The sequence below is a fragment of the Carassius carassius genome, chromosome 10 (assembly GCF_963082965.1).
Source record: "Carassius carassius chromosome 10, fCarCar2.1, whole genome shotgun sequence".
In the NCBI taxonomy this organism is placed as follows: Eukaryota; Metazoa; Chordata; class Actinopteri; order Cypriniformes; family Cyprinidae; genus Carassius; species Carassius carassius.
Window position 1 is genome coordinate 18262649 of NC_081764.1, and position 21509 is coordinate 18284157.

A 21509-nucleotide genomic window follows, 5' to 3' on the forward strand; every position below is an offset into this window, starting at 1 on the left:
CTTGCGCGCACTCATTCAAAGCACACGCTGCGAACAGCATTTCAGACGATGCGCGTACAGAGAATGAATTCATCTTTCGCCTATCGTAACTTCTGAATGAACACTTACTCACACAATTATCTCAAAGAAATTGTCTCTGCAAGTATTCTCGTAAACACAGTCGGTTGCGTTTTAAGTGAACGTATACAGTGGCCTGCTGCTCAGAGAAATTCGCTGTACCGGATAAATCTGTCTCTTTCTCTCTGTTATTTAGACGATGTGAAAGGGGGCATGTTTCAAGATACGCAATGGAGTAGACCAAACTAAACAGGAGGGAGGGCAAAACACTCATCCAGACAAATGCTTCATTAAATTGGTGGTATTGCCGGCTTTGGTTGCAATACTCTTATCGCATATGTTGCACTTTGCTGACTCGGCATCCACTTTTATAAAGTGTAGCCACACTTTAGACCTCTTTGGCGTTGTAAAACTGAAACGTTTTGAGAAAAAACAACTACACTTGTGTTATGTGTCTGCGAGTATCTTCAGAAATCCTCCCCGTCACGTCACGTGGTGGTGGACTGCCAATCACGGCGAATTTAAGTCCTTACATGCACGTATGCTACAAGCTCACACAGACACAGCCCCTTGGAAAAAAAACAAACAAAAAAAACGTCCACTTGGCATTTGGCACCGAAAGATAAATAATTTATCGATACTCATAGTATCGAAGTTTTTCGTTCGATACCATAAAGGCATCGAAGTTCGGTACCCAGCCCTAGTCTGAGAGCTTTCTGTCCCTCCATTGAAAATGTATGTACGGTATACTGTCCATGTCCAGAAAGGTAATAAAAACATAATCAAAGTAGTCCATGTGACATCTGAGGGTCAGTTAGAATTTGTTGAAGCATCGAAAATACATTTTGTATTTGTATCCAAAAAAAAAAAACTATGACTTTATTCAGCATTGTCTTCTGTTCCGGGTCTGTTGTGAGTGCGTTCACAACACTGCAGTGATGCTGCTGACGTACGACACTGCTGACGTGTTATCTTTGTTATAGGGTGCACCAGAAAACACGTCAGCAGCGCCATACGTCAGCAGCATTGCGAACGCACACTACAAAATGAATCCCTTACTTGCATTGTACGTACATCTGTGCCTTGTTCTTAAGGATGAGAGCAATTGTGGATTTCAGTCATCGAACGTGCGCACATTCAACAAAGCTTGAATGTCTCTGATTTGCCATTGCATCCCTAAGCTCAACATCATCGTGCATGATGGTTATAATGCACAACACTGTAAAATGCCTAAAATGAAATACGATGCAACATAAGCTAATTTTATTTTAATGCTGCACTCAACACTGCAGTATTCATTTACAGTTTGTTAGCAACAGACGTAATAGTTTTATTCTGTTTTTGCAGGGGCATTTTTGTCCAATTTAGTGGCATTTTTGCCCCAAGACCCCGTGGTCAGGGGAAGGCTAAGCCTTACACATGCTCCGTCTATGTTTGTAGTTAATAGATTTGTCTGCTTTTAGCCTTACCCTGGAGTTGGTTTACCTTCTGCCTATGCACATGTATGCTTGCGTGTATTTAAGGTGAAAAGAAAATAAGTTATTTTTGGCTTGATGGTTATGCCACATGATATTTTTAGAGTCATTAAAAATAATACATTTATAAAACCTTGTATAAAAGTGCTTTCAAATAAAAACAATTCCTGGATTACAGAGTATATTTTTAATTAAACTGAAACTAAATTTTATTCAATTATTTTTTTTTTTTTTGTATTTATTAATTTTTTTATATTATAGTGCATATAATGTACACTCTTTGTCACAGCCACTTGCGCTTGTCTGAAGGTGTTGCATTGTTCTTGTGAGGATCAAGCTGATTAGCTGGTGCTTTATTCAGTTGCATAACAACCGTAACTGGATCATAAAAATGGTGCACTAGCATGTATGTGAAAGTGAATTTCCATCATTCTGCAGCAAAGAAGGATATTACACACACAATGCAGACCGCTTATTCTGAGAACTTGCTGTTACGTTGCATCTTGAGAACGATGCTACATTCCAGGATGCATTCCATGTCTCTGAATGCCTCGGATAATTGTAAACATTTCTGCTATCTCTTTCTCTCTCCTGCTCCTCAGGGTGATACTCGGGGTCAGATGGTCTCAGAACGTCTTGGTCTTGGCCAAAATCTGGACCTCTCGGATACCATGGTCCAACAAAAGCTGGATGAGATCAAGGACCAGATAAAACGAGAGATCCGCAAAGAGCTAAAGATCAAAGAAGGAGCTGAGAACTTGAGGAAGGTGACCACAGACAAGAAGAGTCTGGCTTATGTGGACAACATGCTTAAAAAGTCCAACAAGAAGTTGGAAGAACTGCACCAGGAGCTTCAGGAACTGAATGCACACATAGTGGTGAAGGACCCAGAGGAGGTTGTAGGTATGGCTGAATTCACTCCATCTGTGTCTTTAGCTTTTGTATTTATTGTAGCTTTTGTTTTTAACCGGTTAACCTGACCCCCATTATGGGACTCACAGCTGAGAGTGCTCTATCTAACTTAAAATTGTAACCGTTTCCTACTTCAGTATGTTACAAACATAATTTTGGTGTCTTTGGACAGAAGAGCCTTTGGGCTTTACTTTTTATCAACCAGATTTGATAATGCTCAAAAATATTAAAAGTTATAAACACTGAAGTGCGTTGAATTTTTTTTTTTTTTTTTACCACACCTAAATATTGTTTTATTTGATATAAAAATACATGAAATCAGTTCTGGAGCAATCTAGAAAAGTAATGGGTTGAAAGCCACATGTCTATTGAGATTCTATTTCAAATCTGAATAAGATATCATGAAAAATGAGACTCCTGCAAATATTTTTATGAGACTATGTCTAGACCCCTCACCCCCCAAATATATAAAAAATATTTACCAACAGTATTGAAGGCTTCTACAAACTATTAAGTCTTTAAACATACCAGTGCATAGTTTTTTTTTCAATTATAAAACACTAGACAGAATATAAGTGATTTATTTGAGCACTAGAAAAATACAATAAGAATATTTTGAGTGAGAATAATAAGAATAAGAAAAATAAAAAATATTTAACTTTGTATGCCAATTACAGAAAATCCTGAGATTGCTAGAAATGAAGCCTTTACAATGAATTACGATGCAAATAAGTGCTGATGTGCTGATGGCCACTTATACAGATGGTAATAACACAAATGCACCATAAAGTAAATAATCCACTCTCTCTATTCATATAGACGCGTTCACTTTGACAGCCGTGATCATACAGTAATAGCGAGCTGATTTGGGCTGATTTGCACTCGAACAGATGGTAATCATGCAGATACATTCACATTCAACATAAAACACACTCTCACATATATAAAAATTGTTGAAAAATAAAACAAAGAAAAAGGCGATCGCTATAAGTTCCGCCTCCATCAGCTGACAGGTGCGTCAGAGCGCGTCACGAGGGAGCGCCAGAATTCAAATACACTATCTTTCGCCTATCTTTCATTCACTTTTTTTTTTTGGTGGATCGTCTCATTCTGTTTGTGATGCTGTACGCTGCAAAACCATGCCGTGTTTTTACTACCAAGACGTGGTTTCTGACCATGGGTTATTCCATAACGGACGCAAACAATTCTGTCGCTGAAGAACTGAAATGAAACAAAGGAATTATGATCCATATTACAACGTTATTGCTTCGTTGGACTAAACGTGCTGCATGAGATGTCGTTCAGTGGACCCTTACCTTTCTAACTAAACCGGGATTTACAGCTGTGGATGTGTTTATGACTCGTTATTACGACGGATCTGGTATGTAGTGTTTCCATTATTCATGTTTTGAAGTGTACTGCTTACACAAATGTAGCAAATACAGTCTTTGTAAGCTTTCCATTGGAAAAACAGCGATCTGTCGTCGATGCTTGAGGCTTAGATCTTTATAATGATACATAGTTTGTCAATATTACATTTGTCCCGTTTCATTTAATCTATTCGTAAACACTGACACGTGCGAGTTGAGGGGTGTTGAGGACGCCCGCATCGGGGTGCAGGCTAACAGGTTAATCACTGACAAAATTGTACTGAAAAATTACCATACTTTTTTTTTTTTTTCTTTTTTTTTTTTTGTAGTAGTATTCGGGCGGAGCGATATAGCTTAAACAAAATTATATATTGACATTTTCCAGCTATTTAATTAGCAATGCTGATTTCTTTATTTGCACTGAAATTGCTTAAAAAATTAACTCATTTAATCTGACAAACCATAATTTATAAGAGTAAAACAAGTGAAAACAAATGTTTGAATCAGTTGACTTACCAACACTATTTTTATTAGTTTTATAAACTAATTTAGTTTATAAACTAATTTATTAGTCACTATTTAAAGTTTAAATCAGAAATGCTATTACAACTTGTGTGTAGCAAGGATGGATGGCAGATCTAATCTGACATGGGCTTCGAGAAATGAAGAATATCTATCTCAAGCCTGAAAGGGTCCCATAGTAATAAAATGGTTTAATGGGAATGCCATGTTTTGGACTGAGATAATACTAATACTTTGAACTATGTTGAGGTACCATGTAAATAACATGGTATGTAAATATTGTTATCATTATAATGGTACGCATTCAATTACCATGTTATTACCTTCTCATGATGTTACTGTACCTTCGTACAACCACAGCACTTTTTTTTGTTCTACTTTGGTTGTACAACCAAGGACTTTGTGTCCAAAACAGCAGTTATCCATGGATATTACCGTACCCTGTAATGTACTGCTGAAAAAAAATCACCACAACAAAGAACAATGATAATGATTTGTGGGGGTTTAAGGGATTATCCAAAATAGAAACTTTTGCATTTGAGCTTTTGGTTATACAAGAGGCTTGCTGTTGAATATTTATATTGTTGCTTTTTTTAACCTTCAGGTAGTTTGAGAAGGAAGAACACAGATTATTTATGTGGCTGTCTTTATTTCCCTGCGAACTTCATTGTCAATAACATTACAATAGTATAATGTGACTCAGATCCTGAAGTTAATCATCTATGAATGCAGATGCAGAAAATGCAATATGACAACAATGGATGAAAGTCTCACCTTTCAAATTACGTCATTTTTTTCCAGGAAATTCAAACAATAAATGCTGTTTTTGCGCTTTTTGATGTGGCACGACAGATCGCTGTGTAAACACCTTAGTTTAAACAGCAGCACAATCATTTTTTTTTCTCTTTACTACTAGTTTTAATGCAAAATAAATTAATGAACATTTCAAACATCATGTAATTGCTCAGTCAGTGTTTCAACTGCGGAAAGACGACAATAAAACATCTTGTAAACAAAATGTCACGTAGCATTTAATTTACCTTAAGTGTCCATAGCTCATCAGTCCTCTAGAGAAATTAAGTCTATTAAATTAAGACTATACACTCATATTTTACTTAGTTGTTTTCTTAATTGTTTAATGTTTAAATAAATCTTTTATGAAAAAGTTATGAGAGCCACTATGTAAATAATTATATTTCAACAGATAAAGATTTTATCATTTAGAAGTTAATTTGAAAACTGAGTTAATGTGCAATTTATATGTTTTGCATTTTATTTTGCATTTTTTTTTAGCATTGATTGTTATATTTAAAAATAAATACTACAATAGTTTACTATGAATTAAATGAAAATTAAATTAAATTAAATGCAATTAATTGTGTAAACAAAATACTAATAATACCCAGAAAAAAAAGTGTGAATTTTAGTTATAAACAAGCCCGAAATACACCGGGACTCTTATTTTGAAATGTCTATACTATTGTGATCTGATCCTTCAGATGAGAGAGAAAATATGCATTCTTACAACCGTCTCAAACATATTATATAAAGGTCATTAAGTAGACATTGTCATAATTCATCAACTTGAGTTCATAAGCAATCGCTTGCTTTAAATGTGTGATATTCATTGATTGAGAATCACTTTGAAGCAGTCTGAAGCACTGTTGAGCTTGTAGAACCATAGACTGTATAAAAACATGGACGTAGTGTCTGTGACAACACCCATAGGTTTCCGAAGAGAGTTTTTGAAACCAAAAGTGGGCGGAGCAGGCCGTCATCATCTTGGCAGCGCGTCACTCTGGGGTAATACAAAATAGGCAAAAAGGTCAACAAAATATTGGATATTAAGGCTACAATTAAACCATCATCTTATGAGACTCCTGTGAATGATTTCACAACTGATTTGCTAACTTTCACCGTGTCCTCAGTGGTGCTTGCTGATATTGTTGCTAATACTAAGTCCTCAAGCTGTCGGTTGTGATCCCGCTTCGCCTTTTTAAGGAAGTGTTTGCAACCTTACGTCCGGCTGTATTATCTATCATCAATAGCTCCTTAGCAAATGGAGTGATCCCATCCAGTTTTAAACTTGCAGTGGTCCACCCCCTGCTCAAGAAACCTAATCTTGACCCCTCTATTCTCAGCAATTACCGACCCATTTCAAAGCTGCCTTTTATCTCGCACTGTTGAAAGTCAGTAATGATCTGCTGCAACTTCTAGATTCTGGCTCACGTGAGATACTAGTCCTATTGGACTTAAGTGCTGCATTTGATACAATCGACCATAGCATTTTGTTACACAGGTTGGAAAAGGTGGTGGGTATACAAGGGGTTGTGTTGCAGTGGTTGTCCTCTTATTTGAAGGATAGAACCTTTTCAGTGAGCATTGGAAGTGTCTCTTCTCGGCCAGTTCACTTGTCTTGCGGTGTTCCCCAGGGGTCCATTATTAGGGGTTATCTTCCAGCTAAGATCGAAAATAAGGATTCATGGGACACACTCTGACTGTTTTGAAGAGATAAAATGTTGGATGGCTAGTAATTTTTTGCAATTAAATAAGGGCAAAAGTGAAATTCTGATTTTTAGGTCAGCCTAGTCCAATAGCTATCTCTCGTTTGGGCCATCTTTCTGCTTGTGTTCAAACTGTGCAGTGCACATGGGAACATCAGCGGAAGGAGACCATTCTCGCGCACACAGAACGAGCAGACACAGAACATGCAGGCCGAGGGGAGATTTAACATTAGTTAATCGATCATGGATGGTTTCATTATTTTGATTTGATTCAAAAATATATATATTAAACATTTGCATAAAGCATCCATATTTTTGTTTTTAAAACTATTTAAAAATATTAATTTAAGGTACACTATTTCTAAATTTCTAAAAAGAACCAACCCTACTTATGAAGATCTGTACACTGTAATATATGTTGCATTTTGACATTGCCAACCTTTAAATTAAGTTGACAGTAAGTAATAAAGAGTATTGAGCATTGAGTAGTTGAGTATTGTGCATTTTTCCTTACCACTATTTTTTAATAATTGTTTAATGATTTTAATGGAACTGGAATCAGAACCGGAACCGTTAGGTGGAACCGGGACCGGAAAATTTCTAAAGATTCCCAACCCTATATATAAAGCAATTTTATGTTTAGTTTTTTTTTCCCCTGCTGTATCGAACCGTGACATCAAGACCGAGGTACGTACCGAACCGTAATGTTTGTGTACTGTTACAGCCCTAGTGTGTAAATGTTGTATTATGCTCATGGCATTTTGGGTTATGACTTATAGTGTGACTCTTTGTGGACTTCGAGAACAATGAATGAAGACTCATGATTACAAGGCTGTATTTTTATTTATTTATTATTTTTTTTCTGTGAGTAGTGCTACAGGGGACTTCTGTTGTTTAAAATCATGCCTTTTGTTTTCTCTGAATGCTCAAGGCATTTGTTAGTGTTTCACCAACTGTATGCCTTTTCTTAGTTATATTAGCATTCACACCAATGGATGATGACATTAATTCTAAGCACGCACTTCAGTTATTTTCCATGAAGGATTTTGATTGGCTGTGAATGTATTTATCATTCATTACCTGGAGAGAAAAAAAAAAAAAAACCTTTAAAAGTGTTAAATCGTTTCTCTGTGTTGCTATCGTTGTGGTGTGCTTGCTCTCAAAATTAGAATATATATATATATATATATATACAGTACAAACCAAAAGTTCGGAAACATTACTATTTTTAATGTTTTTGAAAGAAGTTACTTCTGCTCATCAAGCCTGCATTTATTTGATCAAAAATACAGAAAAAATGTAATATTGTGATATATTATTACAATTTAAAATAATTGTTTTTAAATTTATTATACTTTAAATTATCATTTATTTCTGTGATGCAAAGCTGAATTTTTAGGATCATTATCACATGATCCTTTAGAAATCATTCTAATATGATGATTCATTATCAAAGTTGGAAACAGTTCTGCTGCTTAATATTTTTTCAGAACATGTGATGCTTTCTTAGGATACTTTGATGAATAAAAAGTACAAAAAAAAAGCTGCTATGTTTTTAAAATATAAATATTTTGTAATAACAATATACACTACTGGTCAGTAATTTGGGGTCAGTAATTTTCTTTTCTTTTTAAATAAAATCAATACTTTTATTCAGCAAGGATGTGTTAAATTGATAAAAAGTGATAGTAAAGAACATATATTATTAGAATATATATTATTAGAATTTTTTTTTATTTTGAATAAATGCAGTTCTTTTTGACATTTTATTCATCAAATATATTAGACAGCAGAACTGTTTCCAACACTCATAATAAATCTGAATATTAGCATGATTTCTAAATGATCATGTGATAGACTGGATGTTACATGTGACACTGAAGGCTGGAGTAATGATGCTGAAAATTCAGCTTTGCATCACAGGAATAAATTATTTTTTTAAAGTATATTCAAATAGAAAACTATTATTTTAAGTTGTAATAATATTTCACAATATTACTGTTTTTTCTGTAAATAAATGCAGGCTTGATGAGCAGAAGTAACTTCTTTCAAAAACATTAAAAATAGCATTACTATTGAGTGGATCAAGCCCAGATATTTGTAGTTTCTTTTTAATTTTTTTCTGTTCAAGGTATGTTTGCTGTATATGGTGCATTTAGACACATGTTTTATTGGTCAGGCAGAAGCAACCTGCCCATCTTCAAGAGAGAGAGTGTGATAGAGAGATTAGAGGAGAAGTGGGACAGGAAGCATGTCTTTCCTGGCACTAGGAAGTGGGGAAACCCATGGCTTGTGTGAGACTTTTCCTGGTTCGTTACACAAATGCTTCATTGAATCACTGTACTGTGTATTTATAAAAGCCATAATGTTATGTCATTTATTTGTGTATGTATTACTGCTATCCATTTTCAGTTTTTCACATATGTAGGAACTATTCAAATTGTATGTTGCAAACATGCAGTCGGTTGGTTTGCGCATTCCTTGATTCAGTGATTCGCTCAACAAACTTCAGGATGTTTTAAGTGTTTACAAATAGAAGTTTCTCTTCCAGATAAAGTTATAGGAATACCCTAAATCTCAGTATAATTAGCTGACAAATTCCCATCTACATTTCTTGATTTTTGTGTTTTGAAGTTGTAATGCTATTTCAGTTCAAAGTCAATCACTATAGTATCACTATTTCAGTTCAAAGTGAATACTGTTTACTTTATGCATTTATTTGAGAATTGAACCTATGACCTTTCATATTGTTAGTGCTGTTCTCTACCAGAAATACATCAGTTGTCAATCATACAGTAGTTCAGTGTGCATGAAATTCTTCAAATGTGCATTGTGTCAAGATATTACTATAAATGCAGTATTAATATCAAATACAGATTGAATGTTGTTGCAAGCAAAAATACATGTACAAGCTTTTTTTTTTTTCAAATCTGAAATATGGTCTTATAAACTGTGTCAAGATAAGGAACATTTAAATGTATTAATTCAGTGTATAAAACAGAAAGGAAAGCACTACAAACTTTTTTTTGTCATGCACTCAGTTGTTTTTGCATGCTTATATTTTAACAGGAAATTAATGAGAATTTTTGCTTTATTGTGCAGAATAAGTGAAATGGAATGTGTGAAGTATGTATAAATGGTACAAGTGAACATCTCCAGTATTTCCATAAGACAATAGCAAAATAAGCAAACATTTGTTTAGGAATATTCTGAATTCTGATACTCTTTATGTATGTGTTACTAAGAAATCTGAAATAATCACTTTGCAATCAAGTACAAAGAAGGAATACATGGGAATACCCAACATGTGAATCATGCAGGGAGTTGTGCTGTCCTTGGAGGAATTAATTGCATTCTTGTTTAGTCCATTTCCAACAAGGTCAAATTATTCATCAAATTATTCATCTCATATTCATTATTTTTCATCTGTCAAATTTAAATTACAGGCCTGCTTAATAGTCAAACTACAGCAGTATTATCTAATTAGTCTTCATGCAGTAATGACTGCCAGTCATTTAAATAGTTTTATTTATATAATAGCAAAGATATATACATTTGGATGTGTGGGTAGTTGATGCAGCCTATTAATTTAACTTAAAAAAAAAATAAGCTCAATATAAGTAACAGTTCATTTTACGTGTATTTTAGTTATTGTAACTAAAGTCGTCATCAAGTTTTTAGAAATTGTCCATGTTTTTAATACATTTTAAATAGTGCTGTGTGGTGTGACAAATCCATCATTAAACTGTCTGTATTATTAAAAATAGTACATAGTCCATTGATATCAGGTAATATAAGATCAGCATGTCTAATAATTAGTAACATGATATTTTAAACAGTAGATTTAGTATTGCATGTCACATTTCACCTGCCATTTTGCTGTTGTCACTAGGTATTGTTTTCTTAAAGGGTACATAACATACACCGTTTCACCTAATCTCATGTTAATCTTGAGTACCTATAGAGTAGTACTGCATCCTTCATATATCCAAAAAGTTTCCACTTTAGTTTTATCATATTTATAAAAGAAAAATACAGCTTTCCGATTCTTTCCGGAAAAAGCCGAGCTCCTGGAGGCGTGCCATGAGCGGAGCTATAATACTGCTATAATACACTGTTCCAGAACAGTTCAAACCAAATAGTCGTGTGTGTGCAACGCATTTTATGGAGGACTGTTTCCTGAACCTGGGAGAGTAGCCTTCAATGCCGGCTTTTCTAACTCACAGCCTGTATGTTTTCATGTTTAAAGAATTTGCCACTGACGATTCAAATGCGAGTTTTGAACAGAGTGAGAGTAGTGCTTGTCGTTTCTCTGATCACAAATGCAGACATGGTTTTATGTTTACGCGATGCAATGCAACACAACATGTAAAAGCACTAAGTGATTATAATCAGTAATTATGTCGTACCCACTGGATGCAACAAATGCCTCGTTTGTAATGGGATTTTTATTGGATTTGTCTCATCGCGCAGGGACACGGCATCACATATGTTAAGGTACATTTATGTCACACACACGAGGCATTCGGCCAATCACAACGCACTGGAACAATGAGCTTTGTAAAAATCGATACATTTCAGAAGGCCGGGACATAGAGGACAAACAATAATGTACAGTATGAGGAAAAAAATGTTTTTTGTTTTTTTTAATTTAAACTGCATAAACAAATTTCATTACACCAAATACACAAAATAATGTTCTTTTTTACAATTTCATATGATCCTTTTAATGTTTTGCCTTTCTCCTCTATATGTTATGACAGAGTCGTCAGAAACAGGGCTTCCACTTTTATCTTTGCAGGTGTATAACTTCTTGTCAGGACATGAGTGGATGATTTCATCGTTCTAAACCTAAGATAATCATAAAACAAGCCTGAAGTTCATGGCATGTTTGTGTGTGTGTGTGTGTGTGTGTGTGTGTGTGTGTGTGTGTGTGTGTGTGTGTGTGCCTGTGTCTGTAAGTTTCAGAGAGCAAAATTACAAAATTAGCCATAGGCCATTTGTGTTAACAAGTTCTAAATTGCATGCATATTTTAGTAGTTTTAGTATTACTTGTTTGGGTACAGATTAAGCAACTTTAATACTGGCAATCCAATTTTGCTCCCATCTTTCAAATTTTCTCATGAGGTGTTTTCTGCTCATTTTTGTGTTTGCTCAATCTTGTGCAAGTCTTTCCATGATGGCCAAGTTGTTCTCACAGAGAGTCTTTGAGAAACTGGCTCACTGTCACCAGAGAGAACATTTGCATTTTTCCAGCCTGCTTCAAGTCCTTCACTGAGTTTTAATATATCTGTGACGAGTGGGGCGGGGCCGAGGGACATGGGAGCGAGGCCGGGGGAGTGATTGTAGATGAACTACACCTGTTCGTCCCACCGGTCTCGAGGCCCATGGAGGAGATGGAAGGATATAAAACTGGAGCGACGACAGTGAAGGACGAGAGAGGACCAGGCCTGGGCTTTTAGTTGTGTTTTGGTTTTTATTTGTGCGCACCAGTCGTCCGTGAGGGGCTGGTGCGCTGTTTTGTGTTTGTTTTGTTATTAAAATGTTTTTGATTGTCCGCCGGTTCCCGCCTCCTTCTTCCGGATGAATATGAAGGTTGATATCGTTACAGTGGTGCCGAAACCCGGGAGAAGGAGGGACGCGCTGCTGAAGATCCCTCGCCGCTGTGGTGAATCCGCGGTGCCAACGAGCTGGCGAGGAGTGTGCCGCCATGGACGCTCGAGGCGGTGGGCTGGAGCGAGTTGCCGGGGACGGGCGAGCTCGCTACCGGCCGCCCACGATGTGGAGAGACGGCTGCCGTCCGTGAGGGAGCGGAGGAGTCGGCGCCGTTCGCCAGGTGGCCGGAGCCTGCTGCCATCCGCCGGAACGGGGAGGAGCAGGGAACGGGGGACTCCTGCCGGCTGCCCAAAACCGGAGGAGCCGTCGCCGTCCACCGGGCGGCGGAGGAGTGTCGTGCCGAGGGCCGTCCAGTGCCACCGCCAGGCACCGCGGAGGAGATCACCCAGCTGGTGGAGGGCCGAGCAGCGGTGCGTCTGGGAACCGGAATTTTTTTTTTTTTTTTTTTCCTCTCTCCCCTCTCTCGTCTCTGTCGCTCCTCCTTCCATCTCCTTTTCTCTCGCCTCGCCTGTCCTACCCCCAGGTTCCCGCAGGTCCCCGGGAGCGGCCCCCCCGGAGGGAGGGGGGGGGAGTAGAGCGCAGTCTCGGGAGTACCCCCCGGCCTGCGAGGGGCGATGGGGGTATGTGACGAGTGGGGCGGGGCCGAGGGACATGGGAGCGAGGCCGGGGGAGTGATTGGAGATGAACTACACCTGTTCGTCCCACCGGTCTCGAGGCCCATGGAGGAGATGGAAGGATATAAAACTGGAGCGACGACAGTGAAGGACGAGAGAGGACCAGGCCTGGGCTTTTAGTTGTGTTTTGGTTTTTATTTGTGCGCACCAGTCGTCCGTGAGGGGCTGGTGCGCTGTTTTGTGTTTGTTTTGTTATTAAAATGTTTTTGATTGTCCGCCGGTTCCCGCCTCCTTCTTCCGGATGAATATGAAGGTTGATATCGTTACAATATCATTGTCATTTCTCTTTATTACACAACTCGTCATTCAAACACTCATCCAAAAAAAAAAAAAAAAAAGTTATTTGGCTACACATTGCTACACAAGTTCTGATTTCTTAAGGTTTTTAATATTTCCAATATGTGTTGAATATACCGTAAATTTGTTTTAATAGTATTTTTTCTGTTATCACAACTCTTCATATATCATTAGGGTTTTTTTCACCCTCTGTGTAAACACTACCCCATTGTTTAAAAAAAGAAAGAAAGAAAAAAAATCATCACTTTTCTCTGGTAGGGATAAAGGGTTTTACTTTTTTTTTTTTTCTTCACTTAGTCTCAACCTCAGACATCACAGACCATTCACTGACTGTCTCTTTCATATGCAACCTAGAAAATACTTTCTTGATCTAGCAAGCTCTAATCTCACTGGCTGATTTAACAAAAAACGTTTTAATCTGAGGTGCTTAGCTTAATGGTAATTAAACAAAATATTAATTAACTGTATATTTGAAGTATTAGTTCAATTCCAGAATAAAGATTTCCTGATAATTTACTCACTCCTATGTAAACCAAGATGTTCATGTCTTTTTTTCTTCAGTCGTAAAGAAATTAAGGTTTTTGAGGAAAACATTCCAGGATTGTTCTCCATATAATGGACTACAATGGTGACCAACAGGCTGAAGGTCCAAATTGCAGTTTAAATGCAGCTTCAATGTGCTTTACACGATCCAGCCAAGGAATAATGGTCTTATCTAGCAAAACAATTGGTAATTATCTAAATATATATATATATATATATATATATATATATATAAATATAAAATGTGCTTTGCTTAATTAAAATGCAATATTAATTATGCAAGAGAAAATAAGACTCCTGGGTCTCTTAAAATGAACAACTAAGTTTCCTTTTTTAGAAAAAAAATATTTGTATTTTTTTTTTAATGCATAGAATGCAATGCATACATCAAAATAAACATTTAATTATTACCAATTGTTTCTCTGTCTGTACTTGTACTGTGAACAATGACAATAAAGTTGACAGATGAATTAAGTGCATTTAAGCGCCATTCAGTTGGGGTTTTAAAGAAACTTTTTGGTAAACAAATGGGATTTACTATTAAAAATAAAACATGGAAGAAATGTTGTGTGATTAAACCTTAAAAAAAATAATGTTTTTTATTTTTTTTATTTTTTTTAGTAGTAGGCTATGTACATTCTGCTGAACAATAGTCTTTAACCGGACTTTTATTTTGACGGGTTGGCATTTTTACAATTCTGTGTATGTGATGTGACTCTATTTTTACTCAAATCAAACGGTCAAATGCTCATGAAGTGACTGTCAGAGCAGTTCTGGAGATGTTGTTCATGTGTTCACGTCCTTATTTAGTGAGACGGCAGACGCTGAAATCACCGGAGCGTCACGCGCGCTTAGGTTTAGTTAGGCAAATTCCGTGCCATTCCGCGTTAAACTGTAAATTCCGTTTTTATGACTGGATTCCGCGATTCCTTCCGCGTTTTCTGCCTCGCGGAAATCATAGGGCCCTAGTTGTGGTATGCCAGCTCTATCTTGCAATGGACACACGCCACGACGATCTCTTTACGTTTGCCCGCGCCCTCAGATCAAAACACTGCTGACTCCTTGCAGTATGCGATTTCGGACGCAGTGCTTGTGTCTCCTTCCGCTTTGTGGGTGACGTAAACGCGTTGTGTCACATAAAAAAAATCATTGCGAAAGAACCTGACGTGAGATTTAAAATAAATTAAAAGAGGCTTCGAGGCAGAAGAATTTGCCTCGATCATTTTTTGTAATCGAGTTACTCGAGGAATCGTTTCAGCCCTAAAATTACTTTTATTTTATTATATTACTTTTATTACTTTTATTTCTGCTTGAAAGTAAGTAGTTCAAGTGGCTAGAAGACCTTTATTTAAAGGTTTTCAAACAAAAACAAAGCTTTTAGTATCATCTGCCACATTTTATTTTTCAGTGTAGTTGTTTGTGGTTTACTTTCATAAAAATGACAGCGTGCTAATGCTAGCTGTCCTGCATTTAGCATTTTATACCTGCATTAAAGGACCAAGTGTGGGTTTAGTCACATTTCTCCCATATCTCCCATATGTTTAGTCACATTTCTCCAACATTCCCAACATGCTGTATTGTTGTTTTAGTGTTTTGTTAACTCTTTGATGTCAATTTGTGTTTGTTCAATGTCAGAGTACCCACTAACCCCAGACACCCCCAAGAGTGAAGCTCGGACATTCACCAACAGTAGCAGACTGGCTGCTCTGAAGAAACAAGCCGACATCGAGCTCAAAGTGAAACAGGGAGCAGAAAATATGATTCAGATGTATTCCAACGGCTCTTCCAAGGTAGTAGTCTGCCTTTTAAAGGATCTGTGGTGTGTGGTTTGTCTAGACTAATGCTTTTGCTTGTGGTACAAACAGTTATTTACATGGACATGGAATCTGTTTTTTATTGTCGTGTTACAAAGCAAAATTGCAAAAATAATAAGGTCCATTTCCAAACATTTCCAAAATCATTCCCACATTTTGCCATTAAGTAGTCCTGCCCCAGACTCACACCACTCGTTGAGCCAATGCAGTGTTGGGCTGTATAGAATGTTTTGATGGCACCATGCTGCCACTGCATTTACATTTTTCAGTTAAATCAACATTAAAGTGAAAAACGTATAACCTCTGCATATTAAGCTGGAATAGGAAAAGTATTTCAAAATACACTTCATCTTTATGTTACACTAAATACTGCTTTGCCTTTACTCCCAGAGAGGATAAGCCGTTTGATCTCTTAGATTCATCCCTAGAAATGAAAACAGATGTTAGCAAACATGTCCTCTAAAATTTAGTGAAATATCCTCTCCTATTTTCAAAAGAGGTAAAGGAAGCCAAACTAGACTCATTAATACACATATGCCAATGTCATGGTTGTAACCCCCAGGGTGCAGCTGACATTAAGGAGAACTGGAATAGAACAGTTCAGTTATGTTTCTCCACCCTCTCCCTCAGGAAATCAGGCTTTGGTGCTCTACATGCAGTGTGTTTCAAAACATACATGTAGTATCAGTAGAATGTTCTCATGGTTTGGCTTGGCTTTGGTCTAGAGTGTCTGACCCTCCTTTTCTCTCTTTTATCAAGAATGCCGCTGTCAATTAAAGAGGCTCTGTGGTTAAAATTAGCATTGAAGACTCACAAAGGAGTTTTGTTAAATCAGCACAGTCTTATTGGTGATTTAACAGAAAAACATACTTAGCACTACGGCACAGGACTTCATTTGACTCGAACTGATTAAGCGATACTCCTTCATTTCTGTTGGCCAACGACTGCTCTGTTCAAGAACTTCAAAGATGCCTTTTTTGCTCCACTTGTGGCGCCAAATGAAATTGCTAACTCTGTGTCTTCCCATGCTAGGCCAGACTGGTAGTCCCTTGCAAAACTCGCACCATTGGTTGGACTGTTAAAAAAAAACAACAACTGTTATTTATTTATTTATTAAAGTGGTGAGTCCTGTATGCAGCTTCACAGCTGCTTTAGATATCCGGAGGAAAGGCCTCTGAGGTAACGTCAACCTCTAATGGCTGCTTACAGGAAGTTTAGTCCATAGAGGTTCCTGACTCGCAGTCACTAGATTTAAATACTTGGTGTGACAAGGAAACATCTATTTACACTTCAAACACATTATGTATGGATTTGTTTTTAATTTGTGGGTTTCACTTAAAAAAAAAATTAGAGAAATGTTAAGAATATGAATTAAGATCAAGGTATGAGAGGACATGCTATAATCTATTGTGAATGTAGTTACAACTAAAGTGTGTTTGGTGCTACAGGCAGCCCCTTAAAGTGTGACTCTGTTTACAATCCAGTAAGGCCTCAAGGACCATTTTTTATAAACTGTACATTTAAAAAAAAAAAATAATAATCCGAACATTTTTATTAAATCAATTTTTAGGGTTGTCAAAAGTGACAGGTGTTTAAGGATATGTTTTAAAGGAGTTTTTAGGTTGCCTCAAAAGGGAACTTAATGTGTTAAATAAAAGATTATTTGATTTAATGTAAAATATTTAGGGCTGTATATCATTGACATCCTTCTGCTTGCTTAAGCTTGTAGTATCTTACATGCAAACAGCATGACCATGAGTGCTGCACAGTAATTTGTTGTGAAATATTGAATATATAAAGTAATCATTACTTTATGTACATTTAAATAGAAATGAAATGAAATCTTGATTCATGCACTACTGTTCCAAAGTTTGGAGTCTAAAAGGTAATTTTAATCTTTTTTAAGAGTATCTAATGCTCACAAAGGCTGCATTTATTTGATTAAAAATATAGTTCTATTGTGAAATGTTATTACAGATTAAAACAAGTTTTATAATCTATTCCTGGGATGGCAGAGCTAACCACCCATTGCTTCAGTCCTCAGTGTCACAGGATCCTTCAGAAATCATTTTAATATTGGTACTCAAGAATCATTTCTTATAATTATCAGTGTTGTTCAGTCTCTTTTCACAAAAATATTTTTTAGGATTGTTTGATGAATAAAGGTCAAAAGAACATTTATTTGAAGGCGTAGATCTCCTTTTCTTTTTATATTTGTATATTTTATTTAATGAACTGTGGATCTGCATTAAGAAATACTTGTCAATATAATGTGCTGTTTGTGCATATTTTATTCCTCTGTTCATTTCTGAACCTCCAATGTCTTCATCTGTAGGACCGCAAACTGCTCGCAGCAGCTCAACAGATGCTTCAAGACAGCAAGACAAAGATAGAGTTCATTCGAATGCAGATTCTCAAAGCCAGCCAGACCAGCGAGATGAACTATGAGGACAATGACGGTATGTGGTCAAGCTGATTGCCTCTGTAATTATATCTGTGTTTTGCAATTTAAATGGGGATGAGTGTGGTATTAAAACATAAATCTGATGTTTGCAGTGACTTCAAGCAAGCCTATAATCAGTCCTCTGGACCTGAGGATAGAAGAGCTCCGACATCACTTCCGGATAGAGTCTGCTGTGGCAGAAGGTGCTAAGAATGTGATGAAACTGCTGGGAACAGGGAAGGTGACGGAGAAGAAAGCTCATTCAGAGGTCGGCTCCATTTCTAAATTGTAATGATATTTATAGTCGCTTCTCATCATTTTTCTGTATGTCATATAAACTCTTTCATGTCTATATCTATATTATCCAGGTATTCATTTAACTATGTACTTTTAATTGCCTAAAGAGCCAAATGTTTACAGCTTTTCTCACTTTACACCATAATTGTGATATGACTCGGGATGGTTAAATGGTCTTTAAAATGATGTAATTGTATTATGCCTGTGGAAGTAATACTCTGTCAGTTTCCTGTCTGTTGGAATTCTTTTTTTTAATTTAAAATGGGATACAACACAAACGTTTCAGACCTGCAAACTGACAGTAAGCAGCTTTCTTAGACAACAATAGACTAGCAGGGAAAAATATTCAAGCTAGTTTCACATGATAGCAGCCAATCAGAATACAAGCCACTGAAAGAAATTTGTGTACTTCTGAATCAGTATTTGAAGATGTTCCTGTTTGCTCTCCTGGTAAAGCAAGGTTAAAACAAAATCAAAAAATATATTGGTTAAGGCTGCACGATATTGGAGGAAAGTGATATTGCAAAGTGTTGTTTTTCTGTGATATTGCGAATAGAAAAAGGATAATTTTCACCACATGATTTGAATAACTCTATTTTGAAAGAATTAATCAATCTAGTAATTAATGGAATGACCATGTAGGGAAGTGCATCGGGATTAGAAAAGCTAAATAATTATATGAAAGCTGGAAAACTAAGTAGTTTAAAACATTAAACACAGTATTTTACAGTAATAATTATTATTTTAAATTTTTTTTGTGGTTTTCCTATAATTATAATAGTAATAAAAACATCATCTTTAGTAGTTTTTGGTGTAAGACCATTTTTCACAGAAAATTGAATCCTTGTTCTCTGAGGCAGCACTGTCACATTGAAAAAATATGTATTTATGTCTGTATGCAGTTGTAAACACTGTCTGACTTTCTTGCAGGCTCAAGCCCGCTTGAACGAATCCAGTCAGAAGCTAGACCTGCTGAAGTTCTCTCTGAAGCAGAGACTCAGTGAGCTGCCCAAAAATCACCCGAAGAGCAACCTGATTATGGAGGAGTTAGCAATGGTGTCTTCCCCACCTTTCAGTCCCCGCCAAAGCATCATGTCCACCAGCAACAAGTACAGCACTGTGGCCAAACCCGCTGCTCTGACCGGTAACAAAGCTGAATCCGTAGTATTTACTGTCCCCATTTTAGATTGGTTTTAGAAATGACAGCTTGTAACGGAGTTAAAACCTATTTGTTCTTGGAGCAAAGTGCAGAAATGAAGTGAATCACAAAACAAAACCATTTTTCGCCAAATATTTGTCCATTTGAAAAATGTCCATTGAAAGTCCATTGTGCCAAAACTGTCATGCTTCAAAAAGTTCATTAAGCGCTTGTAAAAGTAATCCTTATGAATTGAGGATTCATAGCTTTTATTCAGATAAAATACTGACCAATTCACATCAGATATGGTCAATGGAAGCTCAAAGGTGCTTGCTTGTTGCACAAGAACCAATGGTGTTTGTTGTTGCATGTTAAGCAAGTGTGTTTGAACGGCCATTGACCATTTTTGATGTGTTCAATGTATATGCATTGATAGACTACACTGCGATTCACATGAATAACTTTTATGATTTCTTAATATACTTTTGAAGCTGTAAAGTTTTGGGGGTATTTCAGGAGCTGGACAGAATTCTTTCGGTTTTATTAAAAATATCTTCATTTTTGTTTTCAACAAAAGCTATGGGTTTCAGATAACATGAGGGCGAGTAAATGATGATAGAACTTTCATTTTTTGGGGAACTATCCATTTAAAGTTTGGTTAATCAACCAAGAAAAAAAAGAAAGCAAAAGGATTCCACTAGAAGTCTTCTTTTATTGTTCGGCGCTAGTTGATAAAATAGCACCCCCAATTGTACTGGAGTATATAGGACAAAATCCATATGCGTAAATTTTATTGATAGGTGAGTGTTAGATGGCATTGGATGAATAAAAAATTTACCTATACATGGGAGAAAATTCTGCCAGATGAGAATTCATTGTTTCAGTTTATAGTCTTGTTCACTGCCAATATTCACTCCCAGTGTGAATAGGCTCTTTAGGCTTTTTTCACAACACATGGTACTGTACATTCAGCCCTGTTTGAGAGGTGCAACAGCTGGCTGAGTTTAGGCATGTAAGAACTACATTCAAATTTTACACTGTGTCAACACCGAGCGCCAACCTCCCGCTCTCTCTCGTGAGGCCAATAAGGAAGTGACTAAAACTGTAATTCATCGACTGGCCGCTTGAGGCTGGCTGCAAAAGGGAGTCAGTCCCATAGACTCCCCATGTTAAAATGCCCAACTTTACAGCAGGAAAAAACATGTTTACAGCCTGGTTCAAAAAATGATTTTGGTCTAAATAGATAATTTTGCCCTTCATGACAACTGTGAGGGGGGTGAATTTTTTTATAACTCATCCATTTAAATTATATTAAGACTTAAAGTTCTGCATAATTAAGGGCGTGGCCACTTGAGTGACAGGGAGATTGCCGCTGCTGACACTGCCGTCGCGCTAGGTGGGCGTGGCTACAGCAACTAGCTCCCGCCTTTTTGCCCATTTTTGATTGTCCGGGAGAGTCGCGCGGTGACGCACTGCCAAGATGGCGACGGCCCGCTCTACACACTTTAGGCTTCAAAAACTCTCTTCAGTAGTCTACGGGTGACGTCACGGACACTACGTCCATGTTTTTATACAGTCTATGGTCAACACACAAGGTCCCAGTGGTCCCTTCCCCCACCCTTGGCTTTATCACACACAACTTTGATCTTCACTCTGAAGGAGAATGAGAGCGCTTTCTTTATCATTATAGACTCGTAGTGCATTCCATATATGGCTCTATAACCACTGTCTCTTGAAATAGACATTTACAATTGCTTGCACACTTATTATCTTGTGTTAATCAGAATAGATGTGTTTGGTGATTTACATCTCAGATCACACAGCACTTTGACTCTGAGTTGGGTTTC

At 36.9% G+C, this 21509-nt stretch overlaps 1 protein-coding gene across 2 annotated transcripts in view; it reads left to right on the plus strand.

Moving 5' to 3' along the window:
• Positions 1–21509, plus strand: part of LOC132151920 (serine/threonine-protein kinase N2-like) — a 60497-nt gene that overhangs the window by 23933 nt on the left and 15055 nt on the right. For both annotated transcript variants that reach the window (XM_059560470.1, XM_059560471.1), the window contains exons 2-6: positions 2135–2435; positions 15606–15760; positions 18120–18243; positions 18341–18495; positions 19455–19668. In XM_059560470.1, coding sequence (XP_059416453.1) covers positions 2135–2435; positions 15606–15760; positions 18120–18243; positions 18341–18495; positions 19455–19668 — 949 coding nt within the window. The remainder of the gene's footprint in view (positions 1–2134; positions 2436–15605; positions 15761–18119; positions 18244–18340; positions 18496–19454; positions 19669–21509) is intronic.